General features: G+C 37.2%; 1 protein-coding gene across 5 annotated transcripts in view; it reads left to right on the plus strand.

Annotated features, from left to right (window-relative positions):
- The window catches only part of CNTLN (centlein), a 205,671-nt gene that overhangs the window by 23,640 nt on the left and 159,374 nt on the right, over positions 1-22,657 (plus strand). For 4 of the 5 annotated variants that reach the window (XM_039384599.1, XM_039384600.1, XM_039384602.1 and 1 more), the window contains 2 exons: positions 9,136-9,220; positions 22,103-22,237. In XM_039384599.1, coding sequence (XP_039240533.1) covers positions 9,136-9,220; positions 22,103-22,237 — 220 coding nt within the window. Of the gene's footprint in view, positions 1-9,135; positions 9,221-17,620; positions 17,697-18,171; positions 18,217-22,102; positions 22,238-22,657 lie in introns of all 5 variants that reach the window. The other variant, XM_039384601.1, reaches the window with a different exon arrangement.

Below are 22,657 nucleotides of genomic sequence, written 5' to 3' on the forward strand. Positions count from 1 at the left end.
ACTCTTCAAAAAAAGAGGAGGTGATTGCTGCAATTCCTATCAAGTCTCATTTCAAGGTGCAACTGCAGATCCAAATATGATATGTAAGTTCTAGTCAGTCATACTAGAACTTACATTATGGGGAACTATTCTGTGACGAGTATGGAAAACAGTCTTATACCTCCAGGAAAAGTTGCTGATAAAGTTGTATATGAGGTTTCGATTTGTGCTTTAGGCTTCTGACAACATCCATTGTGTGCTTATATTGTGGAAATTAGAACATTTTTCTTTAACTGTGGGTGGTAACGTGTGAAATTATTTTTGGTGGCATTACTACAGCCTGTGCTATCTAGGAAGTCTGAAAAAAAACCTCAGAGAAGAAAAAAAATTACTTAAACTTTTCCCATTCATTACAGTGATGATCTATCTGTTTTTATAAACTATGTTCCTTGACATCTTTGTTCAAAGGAGTGTTTGACCAAGTATCAGAAAAGTGGAAAATGCTGCATTTAACTAGAAATGCACTTTCAACCACTGGCTAGCGTGTGTGTCTATTACAGGCATATTTTTTGTTTTAACAGTGATCTGTGTTTTTTTTGTCTTCAGTCCCAGACTTTATTCTTCAAACCCCTTTCATGCAACCATATCCTTAAGTCAGAGGGCTCCAGAAATTCTTGACTACCAATAATATGCCAGAATTGGCTGTGAATACTATTTTTCGAAGCAGTTTGTTCTTTATTTGGTTCTTGGCTGGCTTATTCACTTTCTTCCTAAAAAAATTAGGAAAAATAAATAAATAAAAAAAAAATTACACCCCCACAACCGTAAAGTTCCTTAGGGCTGAGAAGTCTACCTAACTGACCAGATTTTCAGATCAATTAGTGCATTAGAAAAGAAGTTTAATAATACTTTTCAAGTGATAATTGCATAGTTGAGTTAGGAGGCTAGCTAGTTACCCAGTATTGGTGTTTAATTGAGTCTTTTTCTAAGCAAGGTTGGCTTTGTGAGAGGAGATGATGGTTAGAGTTGGGAAAATGATGGTATACTGTGGATGGTAGATACAGAATGAGTGGTAGAGCAATGATTTAATAAACAGCTAAATTAAAATGGAGAGGGAAATGTGGGAACAAAGAATGGATTGGACTTTCCAGCGAGCAGTTAAGGTCAGGATACTTCTGAGAACTGGAGGCAATGCTAGTGATTCAAGAGGCTTGTGTGTTTGTGCCTTTTGTGATATGATTCTTCTTGTATCTGAACATCTGAACTTTCTTTGCCTTGTGTCATCTGAAGCGCTTAGAATTTTGGCTCAGCTAGTTTTGTGTATGTATCTAATCTTAAATTCTTAAGTTGTCTAGCTGTACTTAAGACTTGAGGAAACTTTGAATGTTTAATACTTGAATACTTAAATTTTAGACATATGCTGGTAAAGGTCCATCACTTGCTCAAATAGACCATGGTGTAACATGCTTATTGGAGAGCGATACCTTCCTCCCAAAATATTTGGGGTTTGATTAATGAAACTGTTGTCTTTGAGAAAGGGTACTTGCTAATAGACACTAAAAACCCCACAGCAAAGTAATTAAGTATAAAGTGACGGGGGGTGAGCTGTAATTCCCCTTAAGCAAGACCCAGAAGGACCACTCTGCATGCAAGTCACAGTGTGACACAGAATGGCCGTTTATTGGACATGGACGCCGGCTTATAAAGGGAGAGCAGGGAACTTGCTAGAACAAAGGGTGGAGACTGGGAGAAGTATTCAAGGAGCGGCCAATCACAGTAACAAGGGGTGGAACTTATCTAAACATGGACAAATGAAAAACTATCTCTGAAGAATACTGGAATGTGGCAGGGTTGGACAAATAAGGAAAGGATTTACATAGAACCAATGGGAGAAAAGGTGACAGGAGTACAGAGAAGGGAATCATACATTCTCATAATAAAACATTATGCCAAAAAGAGAACAATTGTATAACACTGGAAATAGGCACTCCTGTGGTTATGATGATCATATCTTGTGCATGACGGCGTAGGAGCACTCTGAGATGTTTACTTCCTCTTCCTCCACTCTATCCTCATTAGTTCTCTTTCACCACTCGTAAGACTCTCTTGAGGCACCTCCATCTCCCCCTTCTTTGTTTTGAAGAACTGGAAAAGCTTGGGATACACTTTTAAACACAACTTTTTTGACAAAACATACGATGCATTGGATAAAAGTAAGAATGGAAAATGTGGTTAACAGAAAAAGCACGCTTTAAAAAATTAATTTATTTACCCTTCAGGAGTGAAGGAAAATGAAGCCAATCCAACAGCCCTGCAATTCCTCGGTCTCGATTAATGGTTATATCGTTCACTAAATTTTTTAATTTTTTAATACTATGGTGTAGAGCTTCGGCATGATCAGAAGAATTGAGGCAACAGAGGCCCTCAAAATCCTGGCATCCATGGCCGTGGGCCAGGAGCAGGAAATCAATAGCTGCTCGATTTTGGAGGCTGGCTTCTTTGATCTTTAAAGAATCAGCCAAGAGCCCTTCAATAGCAGAGGTGGTAGCATTCGCTTCTTTTCCCAGCCAACAAGCCATATGTGCAAGGGTAGAAAGTGCATATGTAGTCCTGCATGAATGTAATGCAACTTTTCCTGTCCTTCGATGGCAGGAAGAGTCAGAGCATATTCAGGGACATTTCTCTTTTGCCAACTTAATGATTTTCTGGTTTGTGTAAATCTTAATAATTGGAATTTTGCTGAGTTAAATAGGGCAAGTTTTCCAATGGAACATGGTCCTCCCACAGGGTAACCAGGAATTCCTTGCCGGGTTCTGTCTTCACAAAAGAATCCTTTTGGCAGTTTCCTAGGTTTTGTAAACCTCTCAGTGGGAAGGGTGTATAGTTTGGTACCATTGCACCATGCGGAAGTATTTTGGTACACCTTCGAATTAGGGGATAAAAGGAATTCATTAGTTCTGTGGGTAGTATAACGCTGAAATGTTATACAAGCACTGGCCAATGTGGACCCTAAAATGTCTAATTCTGGAGGGATGGTGTCGATTGGTGCCATGCGAGAGAAGGTTTGGGAGAGAGTAAGTGGGGAGAGGTGCTTTGTCTGGTATCCAGGTACTACTCAAAAAGGCACCCCAGATTTCATAATTTTCAACTGGGACTCCTACTAAACAAGTTTTAAATGGATGACTTACACTGTCCAAGGATAGACACAGTGTTGGTGTCGGTGGCTTTTGCTAAGGTGATCCAGACATTTTCACCGGTTTGCTGCATCCATTCTGGTATGGGAGATGCAAAAGTGTTTTTCCATGGTAAGAGGAAGATGATGATCAGCAGGATATTCAGGCATCTCCAAGGTATGGTTTTCTGCACTTGGAGGGTATCCATTTCAGCCCACTGTCTGTGGAGATTCAAGCATGACCTCTCCCCCAAGTGATGGGGAAAGGTCCCAACCAGTTATCAGTTAGCAGGTCTTTATACAGGATTTTAGCTTTTGGAAACGGTACCAGATGTTTAACAGAAAAATGTCGGAAAACTGGAGGATGTCTGTCCTCAGTTCTGTTAAGGAAGTTAAGGACATACATTACTTTCTGAAGGCAATCATTGGGTGAGAGGTTCCCACTCCCCCTTTTTTGTTTCTCCAGTATGGACTTTATGGTTCTGTGGGCTCTTTCCACAATGCCTTGTCCAGTTGGAGAGTGGGGAAGGCTCGTGCCATGTTCCATGCCCCACAATGCCAAGAACTCCTGGTTGCTTTGCCAAGAACTCCTGGGTGTTGTTTTTATTTGTTTTGGGATTCCTATACGGGCAAAAGCTGTAGTTAGGTGTTTTTGGACATCGTGGCTTTTTTCCCCAGAGTGAGCGGTGGCAACTATGTAGCCCGAAAAAGTGTCAATTGACACATGAATGAATTTCAATTTGTTAAAGTAACTGATGTGTGTCTGTCTGCCAGATTTGCAAAGGAGGTAATCCTCGAGGGTTCACACCCTCAGTTGGTAGAGGAGTGATTAGCTGACAGGCTGGGCAGGCAGAGATGATGTCTTGTGACTGTTTTTGAGAGATACCACATTGTTTTTGCAGGGCTCTTGCACTCTGGTGAAAGAAGTGAGATATTTTTGCTTGTTCAAGACGTTGTGGGATGACTGCCGACCCTACTAAAAGGTCATCTTGGTGATTCCCCTCTGCTATTGGACTTGGAAGAGTGGTGTGGGAGTGGATATGAGTGATAAAAAAAAGAGAAGATCTGTGATCAACAACATAAAGTAATTTTTGGAATAAATAGAATAACTTCATTTTTAATATCTTTCAAATAAGAATTTTCACAGCGTTGGACAACGCCAGCGACATATACTGAATCAGAAATAATGTTAGGTTTATCTGGGAATAAGGATAGAGGCTCAAACAACTTCTGATAATTCGACCAGTTGTAGTGAGCCTGGAATGTATGTCCTGTTTCCACTCCATATGTTCTTTCTCAATTATCACCGCATTTCCAGTAGTCCCCAAGCTATCTGTAAATACAGTCCGTGTGTTAGGGATAGGATTTGGAGTCCAATTCGAACTGTATTCTAACGGAATTTTATTTATGTTTTGCACGAATTTGCACAATGGTAAATGTACTTTCATTTGGCCCACAAAATCTGAAAGGGAGACTTGGAAATCTAGGCTCATTATCAACATTTGCTCCAGGAGCTGGGAAGTCTCTTTTGGGTCTGAACCTGAGAGTTCCCAGCACCTGGTCCGGCCCTTTAAACGTAATTTGGCTAACAGTTCAGGTAAGGAAATCAAAGTTTTGGGAAACTGGTGAGGAAGGAAGATCCACTCCCACAAACACATCTTACTATTGCTGGAATATAATTGGCCCAATAGTGCAAAAGGTTGAGTAGGTCCCCTCAACACAATGAGCACTGCATCTTCCTTTTCTAGTCTTCAATGTACCTGCAAGGAATTGACTTTGTTAGTAACAAGTTCTACGGACTCTGGCCTCTGGCGTCAGTGTTTGGGGAGATGTTAATTCAGAGTTCCCCTTTAATAATTCAAATAGGGGATGTAAATTGTCTGTAACTAGGCCTACTACGGGACGCAGCCAGTTGAGAGTCCCTAGGATTGTTTGCAGGTCGTTGATAGTTGACACCTGTACAGGAATGGTTATTTTCTGAGGTTTTATAGTCAAGTTTGTAATTTGCCACCCCAGATATTTCCAGGGGACAGACACTTGTATTTTTCCTGGTGAAACAGTAAGTTTATTCTCTGAAAGGATGATAAGGACTGCTGTTGTAACTTTGTGAAGGCTTGTAGACAATGAGCTTGACAATATAATCTGTATAATGTGGACAGATGGCATATGGAAATTTAGACCTGACTGAAGATAAAATATTGGCAATAAAGCTTTGACAAATGGTTGGACTGTTTTGCATCCCCTGAGGAAGAACTGTCCACTGATATTGATGGAGTGGTTCAGTGAGATTTTCTGTTGGAATTGAAAAAGCGAATTTCTCTTGATCTAGGGGATGTAAGGAGATGCTAAAGAAGCAGTCTTGGATGTCAATGACTGTAATGGGCCAGTTTTTGGGGATCATGGAAGGTGCTGGCATTCCAGGTTATAAGGCTCCCGTCGGTTTAATTGCTTTATTAATTTCTCTAAGGTCCTGGAGTAATTTCCATTTTCCTGAGTTTTTCTTGATACAAAAAATGGGAGAGTTCCATGGACTTTTAGATGGAACTATGTGGCCCAATTTTTGTTCTTCTACTAGATTTTTTAATGCTGCTAATCTTTCCCCTCTGACAGGCCACTGGTCTACCCAGATTGGGCAGGTGGACACCCAATGTAGGTGGATTGGTTGTTGGATGCCAGTGGCCACTAGGATAAATTTGTAGACAGAACAACTCCCCATTGGTCTAGGACATCTCGTCCCCATAGGGTGAGTGGCACTTTTAGGATAAAAGGTTTTATAGAGGCAGTTTGATTGTCTGAATTGGTGATTCGTATGATGTCGTGAATTTTCATGGGTGTTTGGGTGCCACCAACACCTGTTACCTCTGTGTATGTTTTCGCAGTGGTCCAATTTTGAGGCCAGTCTTTAGCTGCTATAATTGTCATGTCAGCTCCTGTATCAATCAAGCCATTCACTGTTACTTGTTGTCCTGCTAAATGAGAGAAGATTTGACATGTTAACGTTGGTCTGGTTTTCCTTACTTGTGTCCAATTCACAGATGGACATACAGTCTTCAAAATGTTGCAATGGTCACAAACATGTGAGAGGAGTGTCAGTAAAGAGCTCTATTGAGGAAGAAGAAAGTTGCACAGTTACTTTTAAGTCACTTAAATTCCCATTAGGAACAATTTCAGGATTGATTGTAATTCCTTTTTCTTTACATTCTAAATGCGAGGATAATAAAAAGTTATCATTTCCTGCAAGGTTTTTGTCAGGAATAACTGAAATTTCCTGTGGATCTAATGTTTCAATGACATAATTTCTTGCAGGAAACAAAGTTACTTCTTAAGTTTTTAGTCTGTCTCTTCTGCCATTGGAGTGGGAGTTTGTTGTTTGTCATGGTGGAATTTTGGGGCTCTTGGGGTCATCGTACGGTCCCTTGCACTTTCTCTCCCGTTTCCCTGTTTGCAGCACTGGCAGTGTCATTGTTTTCTGTTTTGTAGGGGACTCCCATCCTTATGTTGCGTTGAATGGCAAAACCAACGCCAGTGATACCATTTTTGGCATCTGGGACATGGGCTTTTTGATGGAGTAGGGGGTTTCCCCACTTCTGGACATTCACGTGAAAAATGTCCAAATCAATTACATTTAACACATTTATTTTTTGTTTTGTCTGCTTCTATTATAACATCTGTTATTACTTTTGTTCTTGCTTGTTCTGCTTCTACTAAGGCATCTGCAATAATTTTTCCTTTATGTTGATTAGAACTGATCTCTTTGCAGGCCTGTATCATAGACATAGGCATAGGGTTTGAGAGTGCTCGCAGGACTGGTTGACAGTCTGAATTAGCCTGTTCGATGGCCAGTTTTAAAAACAATGCATCCTGAGCTTCTGGATGTTTTATTTGATGGGTAATTGCATCTCACAAACGGTTGGCAAAATCTTAAAAAGGCTCTTTAAGGCCTTGTTGTATGTGAGCAAACAACAGTGTTTTCGTCGTTGCTTCTGCAACTGTCTTTATAGCTCTAAGTGCCAGACTTTTTATCTGAATAATCCAGAGGGATTTTTGCTTGTGCCCGGTTAGAGGAATATGGACCCTCTCCATATAAACGGTTGATTGATTCTTGTACTGGTACTCGACGGCTATTAAGGGACTCTTGTGCAGATTGTCGGATTAAATTTTTCCATTCATGTTCGAAAAGCATATATTGCATTGTATTTAGAATTGCTTGGGTAACTACTCTAATGTCATTTGGGGTAAATGTATAGGCAGCAAAAAGAGAGTCTAACATTTCAGTAACAAATGGAGAGTTAAGTCCATATTCAGTTAAAGCTTTTTTTGTATCTCTCAAAATCGGATATGACACTGTTAAGATTCTGCCTCAGTTAAAATGTTAAATACATTTCAGACATTAAATGTCTTTTGGAATATTTGTTGAATATTCATGGTTTGGCTTTTCTTTGCTCATTACAGCACCTGAATTGTTTTCTTTATGAAGATTTTTTTTTATATACAACCGCTTAAGACTATTTCCTGTATATTTTTATTTCTCCTAGCTAAATGTAGCTTAAATGCATATCTTTTAAGGTGGGTTTTTCTTAGTTTTCTTCAAGTCCTACAACACATCAGTTGTCTTAGATTTGTAATAGGAGAGTGCTGCTTGAAGTCCTTGCCTTGAGACCTCAGTTTCCAAAAACTTCACTTGAAATTCCATACCATTTTTGTTTAATTCTTTATTTACTCAAGATCGGACTAGATATTTTAGCACTCATAAAACTTTATGAAAAAAAGCCATATTATTGGGTGGTCTGTGATGACAGTGCAGTTTAGTCTTTAAAATCACTGCTAACAGTAGACTACACAGTAGTAATAATGGAGAAAAATAGTTCTCCATATATCTACTATCCTTATTGGTCACTGTTATAAAATGCTTCAGCTATTAAACCTTTTGTGTACAGCTGGATATTTTCATCCACCTTAGATCACATTTACACACTCATGTACCACTGTTTCGTTCCCTTACAGCTCTGAAACATTACCATTTTAGAAGAGCAAAAGTTGCACAAGTAGGATTTTCTGGCTTCTGTAGATGGCTGATAGCCATGATGGAAGTTTACCTGTACTGTGAGAAGACGAATAATCTGGATGAGTTTCTGCTTCTGTCACCTTGGTGCTGGAATTACCTGAATTATTTGGCCATTTGTAGGGAATGTATGTTTCTCAGACCTTTAGTTGCAGGTATACGATAAGAACTTTGGCTTATGCCAAGGAATCTTTGAATATCCTTACTGTTGCAACATTTATTTTCTTTCTACCTAAAACAGAAGCCAGTAAGGGCATCAATGTTTAAAACTCAGTTAAGAAATAGGATAACCATGAGATGAGATAGTTTGTAACTAAAGTGTTAATGACTTATCAGCTGACATCCTGCAAAGTGTTCCAGAGATTATAATAGCTCTGCACTTAATAACCATGTAAGAGTGGCTCTGCTCATCCCTGTTACCCGAGCTTCTGTGTCGTCTTTTTTTTTTTGTCCGTGTGAAAGTTATGGATTCTGTCCATGTGAAAGATTGTAATGATCGATGATGTTCAAAAGTGTTGTTTCAGAGGAATGCCTTTTAACTGAGAGAAGGATTTAACAAATGCAAGCAGTTTTGTGACTCTACATTGCCAAGAAGAGAAGAAAGCATTTTGTTCATTCTGTGTCCATTGTACACTTTCTGCTTTTGGGAAAGAATGAGGCATATAATGTCAACTACTTAAAAATGTATTTTAAGACCTCTTGCTTCTATTTCTTTTTGAACAACGTTGTGTTAGCTGTTTTCAGATGTAATTTGCTGTCACTTGCCATATGCTCCCTGATTAATTCTGCAAGGCTTGTCAGCTTCAGATAATTTAATTTTCTGTGCTTTAAAATGACATTCATTATCAGGACATGAAAAATTCAAATGATTAACTGCAAATTATGACTATTAAAGTGTCTGGGTTTTTTTGTTTGTTTCCAGAGAAAAACAGAAAGCTGAAGTCAAGGACAGAAGAGTTTTAGAGCTTTTAGAAGCCAAAGACAGCAAAATAGAAACACTAGAACAGGTTTGTATTATGTTTAAACAGAGCAGTTAAAAAAACTTGATATTGACATGACATTTATATTTCCTAAAATGAGAAAATAGTTTACTGTTGTATCTTAAGGAGAAAGTTGCAGGTGATTCAGAGATTATAACCTTCTGATAAAGTATTAATTAAATTCTTCCGAGTTCTTCAAACAGTTGATCTTTTACCTAAACGTTCCTATGATTTTAGATTAAACTTCTTCTGCAAATTTTAATTGGTCATTCTCTCATTTTGCCTAGTGGGCTAACCTACACTTGTATTTCAGTCCAGAAGAGCTCTGACTATGTTTAGGGTTGTAATGTACCCATGCTTTGGAAAGATTTGCCATCCTAACAAGTACAAAAAAATAAACCTGATGCACCTTCTGCCTGACAAGAGTGGTAGTGTTTCTCCTTTTTTTTATTAAATAAATTCATATTTAAATGAATATATAGAAAACATATATACATTATAAATACAATGATATACAGTAGATACATTATGTATTATTATATAATTGTTTATTTTATGTACTAAATAATGTATAGTATATTATCTGTATGCCCTCTATAATCTATATTATATACTCTGTATTTTTATATTTATATCCAAGATATAATATATTAGATATAATAGAATGTATTATATTGCATATAATATGTAGATATATGAAATATGTAAATATATAAATGTGAGAATTTAGAATAAAATATTGTTTATTATTAAATAAACTTTTATTTTGTATTATAGCAGTGGTCGAAGTTTGAGTGTGTTGTCACATCCTTGTGGCTATAGGTGTGATGTGTAATGTGTTTGGTGCATGCACAGACATCATTTTGATAAACCAGTAATATATGATTCCTGTATTTCTACCCTGTCCCTATCTGAAAGACAAAATACTTGTCTAAGATGTTTATAGGAATATGTGTGCAGTAATGTGCTTTTAAGAAGGGTTGACTGCTGTGGCAGCTTCTGAACCTGAAGTGTGCATCTGTATGAGATTGCACTCTGTGGTTTCAGATCAATTTCAGAAGCTGAAACTGTAATTCATCAGAAATCTAAAATTGATGTTGTGATGCATTTACATCATCCACATGGAAGTGGAGAGAGGCTGGAAAATATAACTGGAACCTTCATAAAGTGGCAGCCAGGAAAAAAGAGTTTTGTCAGCAGGATGGGAGAAACCCTGGATATACATAAAAACAGGGGAATGAGAGGCTAGAGAGCAGCCACACAGAAAATCCAGGGGTCCTGATCAACAGCAAGTTGAATATGAGTCAGCAGTGCCCTGGCAGCCAGGAGGGCCAACCATGTCCTGGGGGGCATCAGGCAAAGCATCGCCAGCTGGTTGAGGGAGGGGATTATCCTGCTCTGCTCTGCACTGTTGTGGCCTTACCTTGAATATTGTGTGCTGTTTTGGGCACCACAATATAAGAAAGATGTTAAGCTGTTAGGGAGTGTCCAAAGGAGGGCAACAAAGATGGTGAAGGGCCTTGTGGGGAAGCCGTATGAGAAGCAGCTGAGGTCACTTAGTCTGTTCAGCCTGGAGGAGAGAAGAGTGAAGGGAGACCTCGTTGTGGTCTACAACTTCCTAGTGAGGGGAAGCAGAGGGGCAGGCACTGATCTCTTCTGTGGTGACCAGCAATAGGACCTGAGGGAATGGCCTGAAGTTGTGTCACATGGAGCTTAGTTTGTGTATTAGGAAAAGGTTCTTCACCCAGAGGATGGTTGGACACTGGAACAGGCTCCCCAGAGAAGTGGTCACAGCACAAAGCGTGATGGAGCTCAAGAAGTATTTGGATGATACTCTAGGGCACATGATGTGATTCTTGGGGATGGTCCTGTGCAGGGCCAGGAGTTGGCCTTGGTGATCATTGTGAGTCCCTTCCAACTCAGGATATTCTATGATTCAGCAGTCCTAACAGATGAGGAGAACAGAAGCTGTTGTTTTGGTGATTGTCACAACTGTAATGCAGTCCTTTCAGTTAGGTTCCCTTGAAGTGTCATTGACTTGGGAGGTGGGTTGTGAAGGGCACCAGTTAGTGCCAGTGCTGTAAATAAAAGCTGTGTATAGAGGTGATGTCATTCTGACCTTCTTGCTTATCCACTGGCTGGGATGCTACAGGACTGAAACAAAGGATCGTTTTCTGAGTTCTGTTGATTTGGTAGTAAAAGACTGGAGGTGGCATAGAAAACAATATATTGTTCATTTGTTTTGTTTTACTGGATTTTTTTCTTCTTTGTTTATCTAAGGAAGAAAAGATGCTATTTTTGTAATTAATATGCAAATAGTCTACTTGTGAAAATGTGTATTGTGATGATAATGACAATGAATATTCTTTTCTGTAAAGTACAGACAGCAAGACTTCAAGGCTGTGTATTGCAGTCTGTGTATTTTTTAAGTGTATTGCTGTGTATTGGTTTCCTCTAGGAAGGTGGGATTACCCAGTCGTGTCTTCTGTTCTTTGTCTCTTCCCCTTCATAGAATCATAGAATCATAGAATCAACTGGGTTGGCATCATGCAGAGATTCAGTTGCAACAGTATAATTTGTGGTAGGGTATTTATTTACTAGGAGTTTCTGAGTGGCCACCAAACAGCTGATTGTATGAATCAGTGTTGAATAAGGGAAAAGGAAAATAAATGACCTATCCAATAATTCAGCATGAATGTAAGCTGATATTGCTGCCAGAAACAACAAGAAAACCCTACAAGGAGAACATGAGATTGTATTCCTTCTCTTGTATTCTGCTTAAACTTTATCCTGACATGCTTAAGAAGACTTTTAAAATTGCTGTAAGTAGAAGAGCATATTCTTCACAGCCTAGGTGAGATCCAACTAGTTAGTTCTACTGAAAGCTGAATGAGCTTAATTTGTGATGAGATATTTCAAGTGTTAGAACAGTTTCCATTTTAATGGATATTACTGAAAATCAGTTAAATTAATTTGGAAACTCGTGATGGAGAAGTAGTATGGTCTTTAATCATGTTTGTACAACCTAACAAGGAAGAAAAGCGCTCAGATATTCATGAGAATGGGATCTGTGCCCTGAGGGTTAAAAAATCAGTGTAAATCATAGTTTTTCTAAACTTCTGCTGTGCAGTATCTTTGCAATACAGTACATGCATTGAAATTCTGTGTACTTAGAACATCTTCAGTCATGTACCTTTCCTAAATTACAGTGATATAATCTTTTGTTTTATATAAATAAAATAGAATAAGACTTTTTTTCTTGACATGAGTTTATTGCATAGCTTCATATTGTGTTAAACATTTTAAATATGAATTAATGTGGGACATTTAAATATGTACCATTCAAAGTTTCAAACAAATGTAGTATTTATTAAAGCACTTAAGTTTATTTTTGTGTATTATTGCACATAAATTCAGTACAAAATATATTGTATTGAAATTTTCCATTGTACTTTTCCCTTTGTTCCTTTTTTTTTTTAATTTTTGTCTTTTTAATTGGTTCATTTGTAACTTTTTATCCTGATAGTCACAACTGGGCCTCATCTAGCATATAGATATATTTATTCTAAATGCTGTGTGGGTAAAATCTTACTCATTTGAGATTAGTGTCTGGATTTCTATAATGATTTTTTACTATAACTTTTGTTTCATGCAGTGGCTCAAAACTCTTTTCTCAGTAGTTATATATCTCTGACGTATATACATCACTTCTGCATGTGTTTCAAGGAAAAGAATTTCTAATTGCTACACTTAAGTGCATAAAACAGTCTCTTAGAATTTTAATTATTCGTCTTCTGAAGGCTGGTAGATACCTTGCTACAGAAATCTTGTTTCACGCTCCCTTTTCTTTGGAAACATTTTTCACTTGTTGTATTTAATTTATAATAATTGTGTATGTCTCAAACAGATCACTGGTGTCATTTTTTTCTTAAAAAGTAAGGTGAGGTTTTGGACGAATGTATTACATTTTTAAAATCAAACAATTAGTTTAGTGGATAATGTGGAAACAGAGAACAGTCTTCTGCCATTCATGCAATAGATAAATTAAAATATCTTAACCTGTTTTCCTTAGAAGACAAAATTAAAGATGTGTAAAAATAGCAGTAAACCTTTTCTATAACATTGTTAATTAATTAGGTTTCAATTTAGATCTGGAGGAACTAAAGCTAATCTTTTTGTCCTAGACCTTGTAATGTTTCAAAACCTTATCAACTGATTATACTCTAGAGGGGTTAAAATAGTACTAGCTTGCCTCATTATCTGCAGTTGAAAATCTTCAGCTTGCTGTGCAAATCTATATTAAAGCCCCTTTAATGGGTCCAATTGAAAGAAGCATAATTCTACCTTCAGGCATTAATTAACACTAATAAATTTTTCTTAACTTTTGTACCTTCACATGATTGTATCTTTCTTTGTAGTAAAATGCTTTTGTTAAATTAAGACAAAGGTATACAGACATTACTGCCATTTAAACACTTTATTTCCAGTAGCATATAAGCCTGATTATTCTTGTATAATGAGGGACAGGAGGATAATTTCAGTAATAAGGAGTTCGGATGAATGTGTCAGCAGTGAATGAGATTATGCAAAGTTTATAAACTCTTTGCAAAAAAGTTTGTTCAGTGAAGGAGATTTATGAATACTTCAGACAAAATATGTCTGAGGACACTAACACATTTTTTTTCCTTAAAAAGTTCATTTTACTCAATATGTACAGTGGAAAAGGGATCAGCCTTCAGTGGTGAAACCTGTGTTTTATGTAGCACCTTTGAACTGCATCAGTGAATTATCATATATCTTTGTACCTTTCTGCTTGCCATCTACTAGTTAGTTTTCTCATAAAATTAAGGAAGGGAAATCTTGTTAAGGACTTGATCTCAGTGAGAAAAATGGGAAGGAAAGTATATTATTCACATAGTTGAAAGCTGCTGATTTTGGTTTATTGATAGAACGCTACCTGAGGTAGGTAGTGTGATGACTATTGCTAATATCTGTGGGCTTGTTTGTTTGAATAAATTAATAAGCTGTAAATTACAGTGTACCTTACAGCTCATTAGTATTTTTGTTTGAATTCGTAGCAGGAATGCTTTTTCTACCTGTTGAAAATCTGTTCCTGTGAGGTCGGTAACTCCATTTTGAGACAAGTAGTTTTCCTACTTAACTCTGCAAAAAAACAGCTATATTGGGTATTCCTACAGGTGTGCGTTACCTTTAGTAATTTGCCTGTGTAGCCACTCCTGAAGTTGACTAAAGCTTCTGGATCTTTATAACTCAGCCTTCATACTCTTAGTGGTGATTCTACAAAACCATGATATGATAGCTGCGCTTGGATTAGACAGGAAAAAGTACAGTAGGTAAAGAAATGTGATGTCTCTTGTCCTTTGCCCATTACACTAGTTTGAAATGCATGATTTCTTAAATATTGAGCAGAATATTTAAGCCTAGAAGGAAGAGGTAGGTCATCTTTATGATCTCATTCATCATCTTGGGAGCTAGTGTCTAGTTTGGAAATTTCATTTTCAGTCCAGTTAAGCATAGTTATTATATAGCTAATGAGTATATTGTATAGCCAATAGCATAGCCTTTTTTTGTGAGGTAGAAATGGTTTCTAAAGCCATTGGAATCTGATTTTACTGTAGAAGAGATTAACTGCTTAACTGTGTTCAGTATACTATTTCATTGCTGTAGTGACGCTTTTTTAAGTTCTGAAGTCAGTATGGTTTTAAGAGGTTGAAGGTGGATTTTATTCCCCCTTTAAGGATACTTGATGAGGAAGGTTTTCATATATCATGGAATACAGGCAGATTTCCTCAAGTTCAAGAAGATGGTTGTGCTTTAAGGATCAAATAGCAGTGCCCTGTGAGATTAGGTTCTGGCCTTGCGAATCTGCTGACATCACTTAGGAAGGGGCTTGTCGGAACACTTGATCAGAGCAACGGCTGTTCTTTCTTTGCTACACCTGATCTGGCAGCATTGATGTATATGAGGGTAATGAAATACTGCTGTGTCAGGCATAGATGCTAGTACGTATTGATTCCTGCAGATCTCAGATTGTCATGCACACTTCCAGAGGCAGAGGCTAATTCACTCTGAGAACGTTGTATAAGCCTTGCTGGAAAGGAGACCACAGGGAAAAAAAATCCAAACCTACATCCATCAAGATCATCCTCTTCAATGAGGATAAGAGAAAAGCTTGTTTAGCAGATTGTTGATTTTGGTGTGAGATTAGTATAGGGAATAGGGGGTAAAAAAGATACTCTGGATTTTCTGTTGCCTGGCCTAGAAGGCTGTGCTGCTGCTTATTTTCATGACATGGTTGCTAAGAAGAAAGGAAAGAATAGAGAAAAAAATCAATTTATTGGGCAGTGTTGCTTTACAGCACTGTTATGGGTCATATAGAAAATCTGATCTGTCCTGATGCAGAGGATCACTAGTGGTGGCAAAACTGTCAGATTATATTGTCAGTGTTTGCAGTAGTTATCCTGAGAGCTGTTATACACTCATTAGAGGAAAATGGACAATTAATCTCTAAATGTAGCAGCTGCATTGCTGCAATACATGCTGTACTGGTTGATATTGATGGTGCATTTATTATAGATGTACAGCTTTTCGATTTTGAAAAAATACTGTCTTATTTCCAAACTAGAGGTGTATTTTTGTGAAAAACTGCCTCTAAGTATTTCCCCTTTAAAGGGCAAACAGCTTCTGTATTCCTTGTTTCAGAGATGGAAAACCTATTGCACAGATGCCAGAAACAGCATTTGGTTCCCTTATTAATGCAAAAATGCAGCTGCTGTTAGTGTTTTCTTGCACTATACCTGTGCAGCAGAAGAAACCAGGAGAAAGGGATACAAAGGGTTGCAAGGTATTGTAAGAAAAGATCTGTAAAGCTTTGTTTTAGTGGATGGAAGAAAGAATGTACTGCAGTGGAGTTGTAAGGAGCAGCTTGAGCGGAAGGAGATGGTGCACATCGTAAAAAGTTTTGTCCATACTATGACCTACTCAGTAGGTTGTTGATGAGAGACAGTTCCATTGCTGCTAGGGGAAAGTGAGGTGCTAGACTTGCAAGGGTGATGCACTCCATGAAGCTACTGTTTATTTCCACCATGTGTTTAAATACTGAAAAATTCTGACAGGTGTTTCGATTAAGATAGCAAACTCTGCTGAAGACACCAAATTAATCACATCAGATAAGTCCAAAGAGGGCTATAGGGAACATGATGTTTATAGTAGATTATGCTGTTTGACCCTTCCTTAATCTGTGGGTCAGGTGAGAATTCAGGAGCAAGGCCGACTAATAGTAGAGGAGTAAATACATATTCCCTACCTGCAGGATGAAGTCAGCTGCTCATATTGTGGGTCTGCTTCTCTGTAGAACCATTTTACCTGATCCTCTTAAAAAAAGGGCTTTAAAGAATCTCATTTTCTGTTCTATTTCCTGCAAAACAGACCTGCCCTTTTCCTGCAGCGCATAAATGGTAGGAAAACACATTTGAATGGACAGTGTTTTAAGAGTGTTTTTCCTTGTCTACATCTTTAAGTTACCATGTTTTATTTCATGTCTAATGTTGGTAGAAATAGGCATTCAAAAGTTCTCATTCATTTTGGAAATTCATTTACAGGTGCTTGCTTGCAGTTTCGTACTGCTTTTCTTCAGAAACAATTTTTTAAATTGTTTTATCTCAAGGAATCCTGGAAAGCATGGGATTGGATTAGGAAAAACAAACCAACTTCTGCTAGTATGAAAATCAAGTGAGCTCCCCTACTTCAATTACTCTCTATTTATGCTTGGTTTTTTAATTTATTTAAGATTGTTCTAGCAGAAAGTTAGGTGTGAAAAATAGGAATTAAAAATGGGATATATGTGGGAGACCAGGAGATGTTTGATTACGAGCAGTGGAAAAAAGAAATAGAGATATGTGAAGAGATCTGCGGGACCCCTGAGGACAACACCTTCTCTACATTCAGATGATGGATGGGACTGTTGAGACTGTGCAATTGTGTTCATGTTCAATGTTCATTGTATTTTTACCCTTTATTGTACCCTATTCCCTGCTTTTTATAAAAAATCCTCAGTGTTCTGTACCCCGGTTTATGCCCTTCTCCCTGATTGGCTCACAGGTGTAGCATTGCAGTAACTCATTATTTAGTAATCCCTTATTTGGTTAATACCTTCCTTTTTTCTCCTTATATGGTCTGCATTAACATTCTCCTCCCTAACTCCTCCCTAACTCCACCCATGTTTCCAGTATCTTCCTTCCCTACCCTTTATAAGTCAGCTCCTCCCTTCAGTAAAGGTCCGTTTCATCCTCTGTCTCCAAAGTGGAAGAATCCTTATTCCCCCAGGCTGCGTCAGATATGCATTCAAAATACTGTTGCATGAGTTATGTCACTTGCTATTTTTCATTGGTTTTTTGTCCTTGTTAGGAGTCAAGTTCTAAGTTGAATAGTCAGCTGTGAATACAGACAGGTATCTTCTGGAATCTGCCTACTGTAAAATCAGGTAGCACTGTTGAAATTTTACTTTCGGAGCAGTATGGATTTAAAAATAACTTCTAATTTATATTATAACTAACTAGTGTCATTTTGACTCTGAAAGGATACTACAGGCTGCAGAATGCAGCAGATGACTTTTATAGCATATGGTTACCTTTTCATAAATTATTTACATGGAACTTCTGTTCATCCTACATCTGAAAATAATTAAAGAATCTAATGAATAGTCATGAGATGAAAGAGAGTGGATTTCTTTTGTTCATTTTAATATTTTCTTTTTTTTCCGTTTATCTGGGAGAACTATATGAGAATATGACTGTTATCTGTTAAACATGCATATGAACGTTCAAGTTTAGAACCGTGAGAACTAATAAAGTTGTAAAAAATTTAAAGGGAGATTTAAGAAACTGAAATCAAGGGAAACTGTGAGATGTTACTCGCACATTTTTAGTGGTGTCTACTTATTTTTCAATTCCTGCTAGAAACAAAAGGAGAAGGTGGAAGGAGAGGAGAAGTTAAAGAGTGTGGTAAGTCAACCTCAATTACTTGGTGAGGAAAGAGACGATGAAAGGGAGGGAATAAGTCACAAAAGGTTGAAGTCAAAATTTTGAGGAAAAGACATTTGAAAGAAACAATATTCTCACATTTAAGCTTTAATAAAATAATTTCATTACTAAATTAATTTTGATTCCGCTTAAGATGGCAGTATTTCTTTAAAGTCACTGCTTGTGAGAAAATAGTTCAATTTTTCATCAGTTTGTATTCATTTTTACTTTTTTTTAATGTGGTATATTAGAAGTGGATTATGGCACAGTGAAAGCTTCTGATAAAGAGTGCAATGAAGAAAGCACAGAATATAGTATTTCTTTTTACCCTGATCCTTTCAGTGGTGGAAATCAAATGCATGCTCCTTTGTTGCAGTCATAAACGGACAACTTAATATTGTGGTGCGGAGATTTGAGTATTTTCATGAAGCACTTCAGCAGCCAGTGTGTTTTTGCATTTGTATATTTTTAGAATTGTTAGCATTGAAGGATATATGTCATCCTTGTATTTCTGCTAGATGTTTTCACTCCAGTTTGAGTTAACTTGTTGTTGTGAAGTAAAACCTGCTCTTATCTGCAATTTATGAACCCATATAGAGGTAGGCATGCAATACTGATTTAGTAGTGCAGTCTGATCAGATTTCAAAATGCTGAGATAGGAGTTAGTTTTTCCCTGCCTTGACCCCCAAAATGTAAAAGTTTGGAGAATACTTAATGCAGTAATAGCAAATACAGCTGTTGTTTCATAGTTCTTTCCACATGCTTTTAATTTAGCAGATGAAAAAAATCTTTCACTGAAGACTGGAATTTCAGTGATTATGTCTGCAACATCAAATAGTACACAAGTTCTCGTAATTTTATGCTAACTCACATTGGTTTTGGAATCACACTCCTAGTGTTAAGGAGTTGTTTTTGTTGCCACTTGCACTTTCTCCATACTGTCTAAATTCACAATGGATGGAAATGAGGTTTTAATTTAAAAGCTTCTGTTTTATATCTGTTCACATAAAATATGGACAGGTAATTTTAACATCCTATTGCCATGAAAAGACTGAGATGTTCTGAACTAAGACAAAGAAGGGTTAATTTCTTCTTTCAGTTCTGGCCTGTCATTTTCATAGCAGATTTCCTCAGTTTGACTTAGTGTGTTATTTTGCTTCCTCTTCAGGTTGATATGAAGGTATTTTAAAAAGTAGTATTTTCTAGTAAACAATATAACATTATTATGGAAGAAAAAAAATTGTATTGTGCTGTAGTTAAGTGATGAAAAGAATTCTGGAATGACAGTCCTCTTAAACATCAAAAGGTCTGCTACACCAGGTCACAGTATTTCTTTCTTTGTATGTACTGTTGCCTGGAGCACTCAGAGCTCCAGCAGTATAGAGGGAATACTCTTTGATTCTTCACAGCTAAACAAAAGAGTAAAATCAGATTCTTTTGGTTTTCATTAGAGAAAGTTTACGTCTAGAATACAGTTTTCTTTCTTGGAAGTTTGTCTATGGAAAAACCTTTGGAAGTGTACTTTAGCTGTTTTAGTTATCATAGAATGATAGAATCAGCTGGGTTGGAAAAGACCTCCAAGATCATCAAGTCCAGCCCTTGATCCAACAGTGCTGTGGTTCTTGAGAATGAAGGTGTCAAACATTGCTTTTGTCCTGTTGTATTCAAACAAGTACAACTGAGTCAACAAAATGTAAGCTGAGTTTGTTCTTATGTAGCATCAGCCTGTCTTTATGGTATCTAGACAAATACCAGTAGATACTGTGGGAATAGACAAATTCCTGATGAGTGTTTCACCTGGTGAAATCTGTTAAAATAGCCTCGTGTAGGAGGTTGCCCTGTATGTTGATCAGGTATGTTTTTCTTCCCTGCTGTGTCACTTGCCAGGTTAGTCTTTTAGGAACACTGCTTGTGTTCTCTTCTTAAGAAATCAGTCTTTACTCTCTTTCTCCTATTAGGCAAGGTAATTTGTAGGTTGAGGAAGCAAAGTACAAAAACAGCTGCACAGGCAAGGGCAGACGATAATTTACTTGTCTGTATCTAGGAAATTCTTTTTAATGACCCTTATGTCTGCCCAGTCATGGCTCCCAAGTAATACTTCTGGGGTTTTTTCCCTTCTTTATAAGAATGTGAAATGAACAGATATGAGGGTAAAAGTTCAGTTCATTTAGAGGAAAAGATAAGAGCATGCAAAGTGGTGACCCAAGAAAAATGCTTTGAAACGTAACAGGATTTTTTTCTGTGCAAGTGTAACTTACCTAGATAATGTTTCACTACTGCTGCAGTAGATGACTTTGTAGACTACTCAGGTGAGTTTGCTGCTTAGTAATTGATGTGGTGTATTTACCTTTTGATTAATTTAAAGTGTTAAGGGGGTCAATTGTGGAGATAAGTAATTAGTGTGCAAGTGTGACTCAGGATAATCTGCCTGATTATCCTGAAAAGTATGCAGTGTAAGTACCTTATTTCAGTTGAAAATTTAATCTCAGCAATACAGAACAAACATTTGAAATAGCTAGCAGCACTTTTGTACCTTCATGTCTCCATTCATCCTCTACATTGCTGGAAAATATCCCATTCTAGACAGAACCTAAATATCATTGATTTTGTGTCACAAATATACGTATGCTTACCAGTTTCCAGAGTATATAATGAAACTAAATACTAACATGATGTAGCTCTGTACTCAGAAATTAGATCCTGCTGGAGCTTTTTTGAGTGTGTGTATTTGTGAATTTTTAGGTCAGAGCCAACAGTCTCTTTCAGATAGGTGGAATTTTTGAGGGTGTTCTTCAGATACAGACTTTGTCTTGATAAATGTTAAACAAGTAGTAATGAGCTGGCAGGAAAACTCAAAGGATTTGAGTTTTCCTCAAATTTTCCTCAAATTATGTGAGGACCTGGGGAGTGGGAAGGCAACACACAAAATAACTGATGCTTTCCATAGTAATGTGGATTCATACCTTTCTAAAAATTCAACTAAATCATCTCTCAGCATCAGTTCATTCCTGCAACTGTAATAATATATCCAAAGTGCAAATGTTTTGCATTTGGAATGGTGAAAGCATGACTTCAAATGTATTGTTTTGTGTGTTACAGTGTCACTGCTAGGAAAATGTTAGATTAATACCCTTTTGATTTCTTTAGGAAGAGGCAGGACAAAACAGTATGTGGAATTAAAACAGACTCCTGGAGAAAAATGCAGTGTTCTAAAATGCCTTTAAGAGTGAGGGTGTTTTAGTACAAATGTCATAAGAATAGAATGCAAGTATTTATCACAGGAACTTGAAGTTCCTTTTTTATGGCAGTGAGATTTTATTATATGTGAGTACACTGAACTGTTGTATGCATTGAGCAATGTTGTATTATTTTCCTTGAGCTGCAAATTCAGCTAGACTTAATTCTCTCTTTACGACTATTTTGTTTCATAATCTTTTTGGAAGCTTCACTTAAAAGTAATTTCTAATTACTATCAAAATTCTGGAGAATTTTGAAGTCAGCTCTCTGACTTGATTTTTGGTGTGCTAGAAGTTCAAGTTAAACAATATTCTATTGTGTTCTAAGTACATAAGCACAGATAAAACTTCTGCCAATGAGCTTCACTGAGTAATTTCCATTCAGTTCTGCATTTATTGACTTCTTAGTTCAGCAGCAGCAAGATATTCGGTTCCTCATTTACCTTAATGTGTCTTACAGTCATTCAGTTTTGCTTATGATTAAAGTACTAATGAAATTAAAACAATGCTGTAAAAATTATATATGTCAGATAGTTACATTTCATAGGTCGAAAACATAGGACATGCATGCCCTTTCGCAATTGCTTTTTGTCTATGAACACCTTTTTTTTTCTTTTTTTAAATTTAAATAGAGACTCACAGGACAGCACGAGGAGATAAACAACTTAATGCAGAGAAAAAATGCTGTGGAGGAGGAAAATGCCTGTCTGAAGAATGAATTCAGTACCTTGAACCAGAAATTTAAAGATAAAAGCCAAGAACTTAAGGTATATTGACTTGTACATCGTTTCTTAAGACTGTAGCTTTGAAGCAGTTCTTTAAGCAATGTCAGCCTTTGTGGCACAGAAAGTGACAAGCTTGGAGAAAAAATTGCCTTAGGCCTTGCTATACCTTACCATTTTCTCACATACCAACTCTGAGGAAGATGCTTTAAAGCCAAGAATCCAAGCTTTATAACTTTCAGATAAATAGTTAATGATGGAAATGGAGCAAAGAAAGTGGGAGTGTGAAGATGTGGCTTCTTGTAATTAGATTCTGATGGGACTGGCATTATTAATTGATAAAGCCGAGGTCTGGGAGGATATGTCTGTGTGGGTCTCAAAAATAGCTGGGGACAGCATCAAAGGCAGCTTGATCAATTAATGGGCTCTTTGCAAATGTGTACTCATCAAAGCTGTCATCCAGCT

The sequence above is a fragment of the Pipra filicauda genome, unplaced genomic scaffold, assembly GCF_003945595.2.
Source record: "Pipra filicauda isolate LSUMZ 115617 unplaced genomic scaffold, ASM394559v2 scaffold362_size804934_pilon, whole genome shotgun sequence".
In the NCBI taxonomy this organism is placed as follows: Eukaryota; Metazoa; Chordata; class Aves; order Passeriformes; family Pipridae; genus Pipra; species Pipra filicauda.